The sequence below is a fragment of the Mesoplodon densirostris genome, chromosome 15 (assembly GCF_025265405.1).
Source record: "Mesoplodon densirostris isolate mMesDen1 chromosome 15, mMesDen1 primary haplotype, whole genome shotgun sequence".
NCBI classification, from domain to species: Eukaryota; Metazoa; Chordata; class Mammalia; order Artiodactyla; family Ziphiidae; genus Mesoplodon; species Mesoplodon densirostris.
This window is the reverse complement of record NC_082675.1, coordinates 88,070,683-88,083,935: the sequence shown is the minus strand read 5'-3', so window position 1 is coordinate 88,083,935 and position 13,253 is coordinate 88,070,683. Positions and strand designations below refer to the sequence as shown.

Sequence of the window (13,253 nt, the reverse complement as noted above, 5' to 3'; positions counted from 1 at the left end):
GCAGGTGGTGATTCTCCCTGATTTTTTTAGTCAACTCAATAAAGACTAAGTTCACAGGATAGCTTTTAATTGACATCCCGATGGCTGACACCCAGGGTCATGGCCGCAACACCTGCTGACCTCCTGAGATAAACTTAATGGACCTCATGATTGCAGACAGATGCAGCACAACTCAGAAGCCCTGTATACTATTTACAACTGAGAGCAAATGTGACATGTGCACTAAACTTATTTCCATCAAATAGCAGTGTCTCTATATAAACGGTCGCAAAAATAAAACTCAGGGAACACTTTCATGTGTCCATGATCGTATTTTAAAACACACAGTTTTAATATTACCCCTTATCTTAAAATTGAAGAACTAAAGCACAAACACATTTTCTAAATAAATTTGCTTCAAAATGTAGATCACAAATATTCCTGGCCATCTTTCTAGGTCCTTATTCCTTATCCTATGAAGAACTGAACAAACCTAGGGAATTCTATTAAACTTCCATTTCTTAAGAGGTATAAAACTATTTTATTCTCTTCTGCTTATGGAATAGAATTTAGAAAGAAAATAAAATTTAGAAATAATCTTCACTAGACCTAGGGATTTTCCAGGTAGATCAAAGTACTTTTTAAACACAAGTGGAATTTAATTAATATAATATGAATTGTTGTTAAGATAACAAGTTGCTGCCTTGCTTAACACCTCATTGTATTTTTTATGTGTCTAGTCCCCAAGTATGGAAACGCCGCACGAAGAACACGCTGATCTTTTTCACATGTGAGTGCAATTGGTTGATGGTGGGGTGTCTATTCGACTTTTATTTTCTTTAGTGTCATTAAGAGGTGACTTATTGCGAACGTGGCACTTGAACACCTGCTTATAAGCCTTCCTGAAATTTTCAGAGAGAAACGCGTAAATGATGGGATTCACGGAGGAATTACTGTACGCCAGGCAGTGGGCGGTGATCCGGAAGAGGAAGGAGGTGGGTGTCAGTGGGAAGACCCCAAACTCCGCCCAGAGGTGGATGACGTGGTGAGGCAGCCAGGAGACCCCGAAAACCACGACCACCACCAGCACCGTCTGCGCGGTCTAGGAGAAGGAAAAGAAAGGCGATGCATCGATTACAGCAGGAAAGGAACCCAGCCTTTCACAGCACGCCCTGAGAGAATTTGCTGTGTATTCTCACAGGATCAAGTACGTACTCAATCTGCCTTAGGTGTTAACCTCCACTTCGTGCAGCAGTTTTGTTCAAAACTTCCCCGGGACCGGCCTTGACCCTCCATAGGGAATAATTCTAGCAGGTATGTGAAACGCATGTGGATAACAGGAAGCGTGCTTTGGGTCACGGCAACAGGAACACACAGATTGAACACGGTAACTTTACAACCCAATGCACGGCACATAGTGGGACTGAGCCCAGGACGGCCGCTCAGCTGAGCTCATGAACGCTGCTTCCAAGAGTTGCCTCAACAAACAAGAAGAGATATTTATTTCTCCTTGTTGAAGTTGGACAAACTTAGAGACCCCCAACACATGCAGTGGGTCCAGGGAGCCATGTCAGGGCCTGTCTCCCTGTTTGCTTGTGTCTCAACCCTTCCCTGGCGCTCCTACATCTGAAACACCTAGAAATCAGAGGCAGGGTCCACACGCGTCCTTTGAGATTTCTGCTGAGATGATGGGAGAAGATCTTCCCTGAACAAGAACCTCAGCACGAGAGGAGCCGTCCCTCCCACGCACCACGCGTGTGCCCCCGTCTCCCCGCTGCATCTGTTCTGAGTGCCCGCCACGGGCTGCAAACCTAAAGGGCTGGGATTAAATCTTGGGACGGTCTTCCTGTGCTCCATCACCACCAATTCAGGACACGTTGAAAAGCCAACAGTGCAACTAACTGAAAACTCCATCTCCAGGGATTCGAACAAAAGACAGTGGGCTGTTAACATTTTTTAAACTATAAAATAGAAAGCCATCGGCTGGTTTCTTCCTTAAAAGGTTGTAAGCTGGGCTCAGCCGCCTGACGGCTGAGGGTGTCAGGGCTGGGGGCGGGGGGCACCGAGAGGCGACCTCGGTGACTGCTGGCTGTGCGTTCTTCACTCGCTGCCACCAATCCGGGCAGACGGCATCATGATCCGCGGTGTAGGTGAGGACACCGAGACCTAGCCTGGCTAGGACAGTGCCTGGTGCCCCCCGGCAGGAGGCAGAATTACACCTGGAGGCCGGTCTATGGGATCCCAAACCGTGCTCTGAACAGCTGGCGCCCAGGGAGAGAACATCCCACAAGATCTACCTGGTAACGGCAGCCGCATCCCTGTCTCTGAGCACCCAGGGCTGTCTGGACCGCAGAGTTTTAGGGCAGGTCTGTGGGCTCAGTCGTGTAACTGAATCACAGGGGGGACGTTTGCTGGCTCGCTGTCCTGCTCCAGCGCCCACCCCACTCCATTCTCTTCTAGGGTGTTTGCTCCTCGAAGGTGAAAGGAATTAAGGACACGAGAGAGAGAGATGCTTTCAGTCTCTCCCCTGAGGTCGGGAATCCAGTAGCCTCTCTTCCTCCTCAGATCAAGCCCAGGCTGTGATGCTCTAAGAGACTGTGTTGAACATACAGAGTGGAAATGTGACCATCTGAAGCCCTGGTCGTCAGGACACCTCCCAGAGCAGGAGAGCGTGGGTGCACATCATCCCCTCCCAGTCACGACCCTAAATCGACTGTAAGCACTACCTGGTGGTACCCTGCCCACCTTCCCCCCTAGAGAGACTGGGATCGCGACTGGGATCCACGAGTGTGTGTGGGGGAGGTTGAGGGGAAGGAGAGAGAAAGAAGGAAGGAGGCTTCTTTCTCCCACAGCCTCACAGGGTGGAGCAAAGTGATTCCACAACGAGGAAACCACTGCGGACCCACACACTCTTCCCCGGGGGGATGCTCAGACCCCGGCCACGCAGGAATGTTCCCACCTGACAAAATGACTTTCCTATTAATTCCCATGAATTAGAATCCTGCTGTTAAGGACAACACCACCCCGAAGGTAAGGACTAAAACTCCTCCAGGAGGGACACGAGGTAGCAGACTGACTCAGAGAAGAAGTCTGTCCAAGACACGGGCTGGAAGCCAGGAAACCCAGGCAGAAATGGGAGAGGAGACGCTCAGACCTCAGGTCAAGGTCAAGGTCAAGGCAAACGTGGTGGTCAGGGGGGCTGGAGATGAGAGCTAAGCTTACCATGAGAAGGTGCACGGATCGTGCAAAAGCCAAGGACCGACATCAGCCATAAACAGGTTAACGACCTTTGAAAAATGATGTCACCTCCCTGGGCTTCACTTTCCTGGCCTGTGAAGAGCGTGACCCAACCTGATGATTCCCTGACTGGGCCTGGTCCATTTCAACACTTCAAACAACTTAGGTACAAACCTGATGACAGGTTTTTATAGGGTGGCACGTATACAGATTGAAGCCACCGACCACGTGACACACAAAGCAAACAAGCAATCTGCTCACATGTATTAAGGGATTGTCCGCTATCAATCTGTTTATCCATTAGTGTGTGGGATACATTCCCAGATGATTTAATAAAAACCATCTAGACATAATTATACCTACAAATAGAACAGAACACATCTGTTCTTTCTAAGACAATAAGAAGATCTCTGTGCTTCACAAAATACTCTCTGGATATTCTGTTTCATTGTTCCTTTTAGGAAGTTCTTACTAAGTACCAAGCTTAGGGCAGAAATATACCCCAGCAGCTTATTGATAAGAGCCATATTGTATCTTTGCATCATTGTAGAGCAATGGGCAGTATGGTATGTTTTCTTTGGGGTGTTTGTTACTGTCTGTTTACCCAAGTCCATTCAAAATCTACCTTTTATTTTTAGCAGTTCCACTGGTCTTTTCAGAACCATGAACGAGGTTTTCTTTCTTGGTCTACCTGTAGCTTTGAAATGTGACCAGATTACAATTACAATATAAATCAGGAAAGAATACTCAATCGGTACTCATATAAACTATATCATTTATCGAAGCCTGTTCCCTAAAGAGTTTAATAGAATGTTTGTGTTCCCAGCTTACTGTCAGCAAGGGTTCACTATTTATTTTCAGGCTGTTTCACAGGCATTCAGCCCGTCAGAGCTGGTACAGCAGTGGGCACCCTGCACACGGGCCCTGGCGCTCAGCCCTGCAGCCCTGGAGGCGTCCACGAGGCCATGGCGTCACGTTAGGCGAGCACATCCCTGCATGGAGGCAGAGGCGGTACATGGCTTCTTCCTCTGTCTCCTTTGCAGCAGAGGCTTGCTGCAGATGCCTCTGGGTCCAGGGAACTGGGAAGACATGGGAGGGAATGCAGGAAAGAAATCCCGAAGAACAGGTTCTGCAGCCACCACTGCTTCTAACACCCGACTCAGGCGCCTGGAATACGCCAGCTCCAGGTCAAGACCTGGTCAAAATAAGGCGTTGTACTAACAACCACAAACCCGGGTTTCCAGCAAATGAGCGCACCATCATCATGTAGGACAGAGCTTTGCGAAAATTCCGGTATCTAGGCCTCATGCCTGATGGCTCTATTTCCAGAGGTCACGGGGATTAGGTAGCTGCCCAGGAACCTGCCTTTCTAAACATCTCAATCGGGTGTTTGAAGAACCGGTGAAGAATTCCACAAAGGCCACAACAAAAGCAAATCATCTCATCCACCCCAAGTGAAAGGCTCAAGTATTTCCTCCATGTTGACAGCGCCTAGGCTGACCCACCCCGTCTCCTCAGTAGGATTCGCAAAAGCTGCTTCCTCTCTTCTCCTTTGAAATGTCAGCAGGTAAGAAGACAAGTCCCCTCTGTGGGGAATGAGGCTATTTTCATTTCCTACAGTATCATTGGCCTCAATCACAGATGGATGTGCATCCGATGCACCTCCTACTTTCCCCACGTGTCTGTGCAGAGTACAGAACCACCATATCATCGTCTGATAGAAAAGAAGTCATCATTTAAGGTCATGTGCTAAATCTCTGTACTAATTCCTATACTTGAGGTTGGGTCCTTTATTAGCCTGCCTTCTTTTTACTCCTCATTCTGAAAGTATCTGGAAAATACTAATTTCTCCCCCTCCTCTGAGATGCTCCTTTTCAAGCCATCTGAGACATCCATTTTTTTTCTTCAAAGAAGTTTATTCATAATCCGTCTAATGGAACTTGGCAGAGAAGAAAAAAGTGACTAAAAGATGAGAGTGATGAAAAACATTTTGTAAATTGTATAAATGACAGCCAAAAAGCTTGCTGAATTACTTCAAGCCAGAGGGGGAAAAAAGAGCAGCTGTTCAAAGAACCTCGTGGTTGAGAGGGTACCAAAAGGGCCTCACATCTACTTCCTTATTAGAAGGAACCATCCGGTGGGGAGGTCTGTCCCACTGGGAGGTCTCCTGGAAATTGTTTAAGAATCTCGTTTTAGTGTCTAATCAGTCTTGTGCCAGAAAACGTGTCTTTATGTCCAGCAGAGCCTGGTATTAATCAAGCACAGGGCTCTGTACTATGATTACTACTATTTTGGCAACGGAAATCACACTCTTCCTTTGTATTTTCCTCCAAACATGCAGGATAACTGGTCGGCACGTTTGTGATGAAAGACCTAACTCTCTACCCCGTGAGCGCTACCAGCCTTAACACTAAGGGCTCCCTAGGTGGGTGGATATGGCACAGAGGAAGGTGCCCTTCTCAGCCACTGAGAGGGGAGCTGGAAACGGGCGCAGCTGAAATGAATGAACTATCAAAATCTTAGCACATCACCCCGTCATCCGCCAGCAACTGAACATGTATACACACCAGGAACACTTTTCTGTGCGAAGACCCGGGGGGACATCACCATGGGCCCGTCTCTGCCTTCAGGGTTGACAGTCAAGCTGGCTTTCCGTCCTGGACCCTCTGTCTCCCGTCTGCTCGTCCTCGTTCTCATCTCTCTCTCCCATTCCCTCTCCCCCCCACAACCCCTGCACCTGTGCACTATCCCTTGCCTAGACGCAGGTGCACACACACACACACACACACACAGGCCCCAGCACCACACTCTATTTGTTCTGTGCAAAAAAAAGAGGCAATTAAATATATCAAAAGAGATCTGCCATCTGTTCAGTGGTTATTAAGGGTCAGAGGTTGTGAGCATCGAAGAGAAAAGCTTCCCTCCTCCAAATGCTGAAAACTTCTCCCATGGTAAGAATTACATGTACACATACGTATACAATATATACCCACACATATATATGTACACACACACACACCCCATACACACACGTATACACATAAAACCAAACGATGTAAATGTTAAACTCATCACTAATCTTTAGATCATTTTACTGTAAAACAGAAGCTTTTCTAATCATTTCTTCCAAGATCTATTTTCATTCTTTTTTTTTTTTTTTTTTTTTTTTTTTTTTTTTTGCTATACGTGGGCCTCTCACTGTTGTGGCCTCTCCTGTTGTGGAGCACAGGCTCCGAATGCGCAGGCCCAGTGGCCATGGCTCACAGGCCCAGCCGCTCCGTGGCATGTGGGATCCTCCCGGACTGGGGCACGAACCCGCGTCCCCTGCATCAGCAGGCGGACTCTCAACCACTGCACCACCAGGGAAGCCCTATTTTCATTCTTTTAATCACTTTTCTCCTCTGGAACCTCCACAATTTCTCTCCAACAGTTTTCAAATATAGACTAAAACTAACTGTAGCATGCAAATAAGATCCAGCCAATGCTAAAGAAAAGTTTTATTTCCTTCCTGTCAAGAGGCAGAAAATCTTTGGCATCAACCATAAGCAGGTACCGCGTTCCAAGGGCAAAACCTCTGCGGAAGTTCAGCAAGCCCCACCCTCCCCAAGGGTGTTAACTGCTTCAAATACAAGCTAAACTTTGTGCTTTTTAACCAACTGTCTGCTATTTCTTTTCACGGACTCTGAGAACAGGTGTGTTTTTAGCCACATTATTGTTTATAAACAAGGAAAAGTCAGGAAGAGCTGTACTTTACTTATGCAGAAGTTTTTAAAGCAAATATGATTAAACTATAATTTCTGCAAATTATGTGTCCTTGATCATAATAAATATTTAGAAGGAAAAACAAGGTATTTTAAGATGTTATGAGTGATATTTGCGGGTAAAGATTCTGGTTATAATCTCGTCCTCCCTAATCACATGGTCTAATAATCTCATCAACTTTCATTCTACTTTCTAAAAATCAGAGATGATATAGATATTATCTGAATAAGAGGTAAATTAATCCTGCTTTGTAAAATAGTTTTTCCTCAAAATGTGAAGTGTGATAAACTGCAGGATGTTAGATGCTGTCATACTCTTCAGGAGAAGCTTCTGGAATTCAGAATTCACGGGATGAGAAAGACAATTAAAAATGGGCTGAATTCCCTTGAGGCCCCTCCCATCTTTAGTTCTCTTCCCTTGGGGCCAAAGTCAGCACAAGTCTGGAAGGAAGAGAGAACAGTGCATCTGCTTCTGAGGCTTCAACAACACTCTCCTGAAAGATTATTAAGACAGGGCCTTCTGGAATCACATCAGACATGGTAAATACACAATAAAATGACTGTAGTTTCATGCAAAGTATGGATCCAGCCACTCGACACCCTGTCCCAACCAACCTAGAACATACCTTCTCAAGAGGCTCAGAATCCATAAAATGCACCTTTCCTCCCCTCCCGAGACTTCCATCCACATTTTCATGCAGCATGGTCACCTGGCCACCCTCAACAGCTGACTTCCCATTTCTACCCTCTGCCTAATGGTAAGAGGCTCATTTCAAATCTCTGTACCCAGGAACCAAAACGTCACAGGCACTGGGTGAATGCAAGGAGAGCTAAGAGTATACATAAACTGAGCTCTAGAAAGGGCGCATAGGCTGTAAATCCATGAATATTACCTTTTTCTTCGATGCCTCTGACTTCTTTGACACGTTCTTCAACTTTTTATGCAAATGATTAAGGACCTGAAAAACACAGACTAATAAAATCGGTTTGTCTCAGACCCCACAAATCACTGTCCATTTTGCATCGACACTTCTTGACGTTCTGAAATGGGACCACCATCATTTACAACGTCATTCAAACTTAAATTCACATGAGGTGGTGGAGTAATGATGACTAAGAATTGCCAAGGACACCTGTTCCTCTAACCCTGAGGGGTGCCCAGGTGCCATCTGTGGCCGGAGCACCTGCTGGCAGAGAGTTCTGGTGCAGGGAGCTCTGCGGTTTCGTCCAGAAAGAGCCACACCGCTACCCATATGTGCATCCTTGTTGGTCTCCCTTCCACCTTGGTTTCCCCCAAGATTCTACATTTTAACAACCCCCAGGTCCCTGCCGTATGTTAAATCCTAGATACATGGAAAAACTACAGACTGCCCTCCAGCATCACTGATGACTGGCAGACCATTCATCAAGGTTCTACAATTAATGTCCCATCAGGAAGGCTTCCAGGGAGACACTGATTTCCTTCCTTAGAGAAACTAGCTTTGTCTTCTCTCACCAATGTAATACTCAGGAGAAATGATGTGAGTCACTTTGGTTCTATGTAAGAATTTACAATATAAGCTATACAACAGGGCCAAGACGGCTGTACATATGCCACACTGGTGTTGAGTTCTTTCTTATGTCCCATCTGAGTGAAAAATCTAAGGAAAATTAGCTCTGGGTGACTAAGGGCTTTAGACTGTCCACCAGTTACTCAATGAGTCTCTCCAAAAACTGGAAGCAGTGTTCCAGCCACCTCTCTGTCTCCCTGAAGCACCGCAGCATGGAAATAATTTAATGGAACTGGATTTATTGTGAAAGCCTGCTCCGTTCAGCTGGATGCAGCCCTTCTGGAGGGCCCTTCCCTGATTCTGAAGCCACGGGACTTATTCACACCCTCACAATTCCTATGCAGGTCAAGCAGCCATCATGGGGGGCGTGAATTTCCGACCCCAAATTCCCAGCTCTACTGAGATACTTCTCACTTCCTACAGAGGCTTAGCATCCTCTACAAGACAAGCCTTTCACTTGCTACAGGGACATTTGGGATCACCTCAGCACATTGACAATGGGTTAGTTTACTGTCCTGCCAACAGAAACTGGGGTATAAAAAATCAAATCTAAGGCAAAGATAGAAGAGAGGCTTTGGCAGCAACAAATGAGGAGAACTTTCAAGGGGAAGGAAAGGGCTGGACAGGACCCTGCCTGGAGAGGACCGGCCTGGCAAGGTTCTTTGGGGACCGCCGTCCCAGAAGACCACAGGAGGACACTGGTCACCGAAAGCAAGGGACAAGAGGAGACGCAGCAAAACAAAACCAGAGAGGGCCACCTGGAGAGGACTCCATATGGAAAAGTTACCTGCTCCATAACACTAACTGGGGGTTACTGATTCCTTCCTCAAACTCCGGGGGATCACGTGGGTAACTGCAAACCGCCTAAGGAATGCTGCTGAGTGGTCAATGGAGAAAACACCCAAGTAGGTTTGGAATGAATATGCAAATATTACCTTGAATTCCAAAGAAATTTCCAGTTATGCTTAAAAGCAAACTATTTCCATATAAAAAATATCCCAATGATCATGTATTTTTTGAATTTTTGAAAAATTTTAAATTTTGCCCTATGTGTGACTTGTATAAATTCTCAAATGACAGAAATGTAACCGAATTTATTCCTAGACATTTACCTTGTTGTCTCCATCAAGAAGACCTGAATTATGTTCCCCAAAGACTTTCGGGAAATGAAGGAAGAATATGCTTCAAGTCTAATCCATGTCATGATGAATGAAGAAGCAAATATTGTAAGAATCACTCTAGACCCAAGGTCCATGACCTACAGGCCCTCAGCAGTTGCCCCTCTCTTGGGGGGCTGGGAATCCCTGCAATGAAATCCTCCCTGTGGGTCAGCTGCTTCACTCCTCAAGAACCCTCTTTCCTTATCAATAAAATATGCACACTAGCTCCAACCCACTGGGTGGCCTGCAGATTAAGTGAGATAGCGCACATTGGAGACCACTGGGCTGTGCAAACCAAGCTTTGATTTGCATTTGCAGAAGATGAAATGAATAAAACAGCCATTTACCAAAGAGCTAAGCTGCAGTGATCTCCCAACTGCCCCATCTTTACCGCATCTCTTTATATAGAACCCTTTGACGCAGGACATTCTTTCAGATCACATCCAGAAATATTACCATTCAAAACAGACATAACTCAACACAGATGATGTGGGGGGAGGGGACAAACAAAACCAGGTGGCTTTTAGTCAAGATTTCCGCTGGGGGAAAACAAAAAACAAAAAACTCTATGAATTGAATATAAGAAATGACTGCCGTTCTACCTCATCTGATTATTCAGAGTCCTAGAGTCCCGGCCTTATGAGAAATAGAATGAGAGATACAGAGAGAGAGAGATGAAGATAAAATGGTGGAAATTTCAGAATGTGGTTACAGCAGTATTTTTCTCATGGTGATGGGTCTGGGGAGAGTGTGTCAGGGAGAGCGGAGCTCACCCCGTGAATCACGTCTCATGACTATCCAGCATATACTTTTACTCCAGTATAAACAAGACCTTCAGATCAGTATAAAATCTTCAGACTCGTGTGTTATTAACAAAAGAGAATGTGATTGTGCTGAGCTCCGAGGGGGAGGCTGGCACCAGGAAGGTAACAGCCATTTTCCCAGTAAGGAGGTGCAGGGGTAGGGGACCAGAGGTGTGTCAACAGTGTGTCTCTCAGCTTTTAGACCTGCCACCTGAGTCACTTCATATTCCTTACCCCTTCCTAAAAGGACTGAAACGGGGAAACAGCAGCTAGAAGCCCATCCATCCCAAGTTCTCTGGAGACTCCCTCAAGACTCGGTGAAGAAATACTGTCTAACCACTTGGATTTGTAACGCCCAGCTTGTGTATAAGACGAAACTCAAAGCTCTGTCGCCAGAAGCAGTGTCTTCACAGAGCCGGTCCCCGCCCGCCCCCCCGACCCCGTGCACCCCAAGGGCAGGGAAATCTCCCCATCGGGCCCTGCTGAGGGCTGAGGAGGGGCGTGGACCCTCCACCCGGCAAGATCGCCGTGACCCTGCGGCCACGTGGGGTGGCCCTCGCGCGGGCTGTAGGGGAGGCGCGGCTTTCACCTACTGAGAAGTGGGCGTTGACGTCGCCTTCCGCCGGGACAACCTCAGGGCCCCGGGCCGGGGCGAGAGGACGCGGGCGCCCGGGAAGTGACCTGCTGCAAACTTTCCCTGGCGTTGCCCAAACTCCGAGTAACTTCCGCGCAACGTCAGACCCCCGAGGCCGGGGGGGGGCAGGGAAGGGTCACCGCGCGGTCCCCGCAGAAAACTCTGGGGAATGAGGGCAAAGGGGCGGGGCCGATGCGGGTCCCGGGAAGGGGTGCGGGGCCGCAGGAGCCGCCTCGGGGCCCTCGGACCCGCCCCGCGCCCACCTTGGCATAGCAGAAGCAGATGAGTAGGAGCGGCAGCAGGTAGCCGAAGACGAAGGTGCACACCACGTAGGCCTTCTTGTGGCGCTGGCTGGACCACTGCTCCCAGCAGAAGGTCTGGTTGCTGACGCCCCGGTGGAAGAGGCGCTGGTGGTAGGCCACCGGCGAGGCCATGGCGATGGACAGCGCCCAGATGACGCCCACGCCCAGCAGCGCGTTGCGGGACACCCGCAGGGCGGAGGAGCGCCGCGAGTGCACGATGGCCACGTAGCGGTCCACCGACATCGCGGCCAGGGTGAAGATGCTGACCAGCATGGACACGGTGAAGAAGTAGTGGACGAACTTGCAGATGAAGGCGCCCAGCACCCAGGTGGGCAGGGCGTACACCGTGGCCTGGAAGGGGATGCAGAAGAGCAGGTAGGCCAGGTCGGCGATGCTCAGGTTGAGGATGAACAGGTGTGTGGTGCTGCGCGGCTTCCCCGTCTTGCTGCGCGCCAGCACCGTGATCACCAGGCTGTTGCCCAGCACGCCGAGCGCGAAGATCAGGCCGAACACCACCAGCGTGATGAAGTTCTCCACGCCGATGCCGAAAAGGGGCCTGGGCTCCGGGGCGGGGGGCTCGGGCCCGCTCGCGTTCCCCTCACTGAGGTTCCCGGCCGCCAGCTCCATGGCGCGTGGGGGGCGCCCGGGTCGCGCCGGCGAAGGGTGCTGGCCGGGGAAGGAAGGCGCCGCGGGGCGCCGGGGGACCCAGCCCCTGGCACGCAGAGCGCGAGTTTCTGAGCCTCCCTGATGGGCACGCGCCCGGGCGCCCGTGCCTAGTGGCACCGTCTTTTTGCACGGGGCCGCCCGAGAGAGGACACGGACCGGAGCCGGAGCTGGACCTTCCCGGACCGGGCCGGTTGTCAGGAGAACGCAGGGCTCCCCTTGCCCAGGCACCACCGCCCGCTGATCCGCCCGCACCCGGGGGGACGGACCTGCCGGTGCAGCCCTGGGGGTGGACAGAGCCCTCTCCGCGCCTTACCGACTCCGAGCCCCTGCAGGTCGTCTCCCACGTCCCGGGAGTGGCTGCGGGCTGCACCTGTTGCTCTGCGCCGCTCCCTGCCCGCGGCGCTCCGGGGACACAGCCGCGCGCGCGGCCACGTACCGCCCGGTTCGCGGAGCGGGCTCCCCTCGCCTCGCAGCCGGCCGGCGCCTCTCTTCGCTCGCGGATTTTGGTCAAACGGGAGAGTGCTCCGTGCCTTTGTGGGCATTGGCCGGGGGCCACTCCGTCGCCACTGAGACGCAGGCAGGACTCAGCCCCGCGGAAATCCGCGCCCGCCGGGGGCCTCCCCGCGCGGAGAGACTGGACGAATCCCAATGGGATGGGTCGCCGCCCACCTCTTCGCCACGATCGGCCGCGCGCGCTCTCCTCCGCGCGGTGCGGACCTGCCTGCGTCCAGCGAAGGCGACAAACGCCGCGTGCAGCCCCGGCCCCGGCAAGGGAAGCTGAACGCGCTCCGTGCGCACTGGGCGGGGAGGCGGCGGCGCGCAGGCCTCGGTATCCGTCAGCGCCGTTCATCCTCGTCCTCCGGGGGCGGGGTGGGGGGCGGTCGGGGAGAGCCCTCCCTGCCCCAGGAATAAAGCCCAAGAAGTCGGTGATTGGCCCTGAGGCAACCCGGAGTTTTTGTAAAGTCCCTAATCCCAACTGCCCCTCCCTGCCCGCTGCTAGGGAGCAAATAAGCAGGAAAGAAAAACGAGTGGCCTGTTTGAGTTTTCTTGATAAATGTGGATAAGATGAAAGCGGAAGGTGTCGTGCTTACATCGTCCAACTTGAGATCAGTTTTGCCTTATGTTACTCATCTGAGTGACATAAACAGAAGACGTGAAATA

General features: G+C 50.2%; 1 protein-coding gene across 1 annotated transcript; it reads right to left on the bottom strand.

Annotated features, from left to right (window-relative positions):
• Positions 1–763: 763 nt before the first annotated feature.
• GALR1 (galanin receptor 1) lies at positions 764–12,053 on the bottom strand. Its single transcript, XM_060119535.1, has 3 exons — positions 11,388–12,053; positions 7,871–7,936; positions 764–1,081 (listed from the first exon to the last, which is right to left on the bottom strand). Exons 1-3 carry the CDS (start codon positions 12,051–12,053, stop codon positions 764–766), a joined length of 1,050 nt encoding a protein of 349 aa, XP_059975518.1.
• Positions 12,054–13,253: the final 1,200 nt, after the last annotated feature.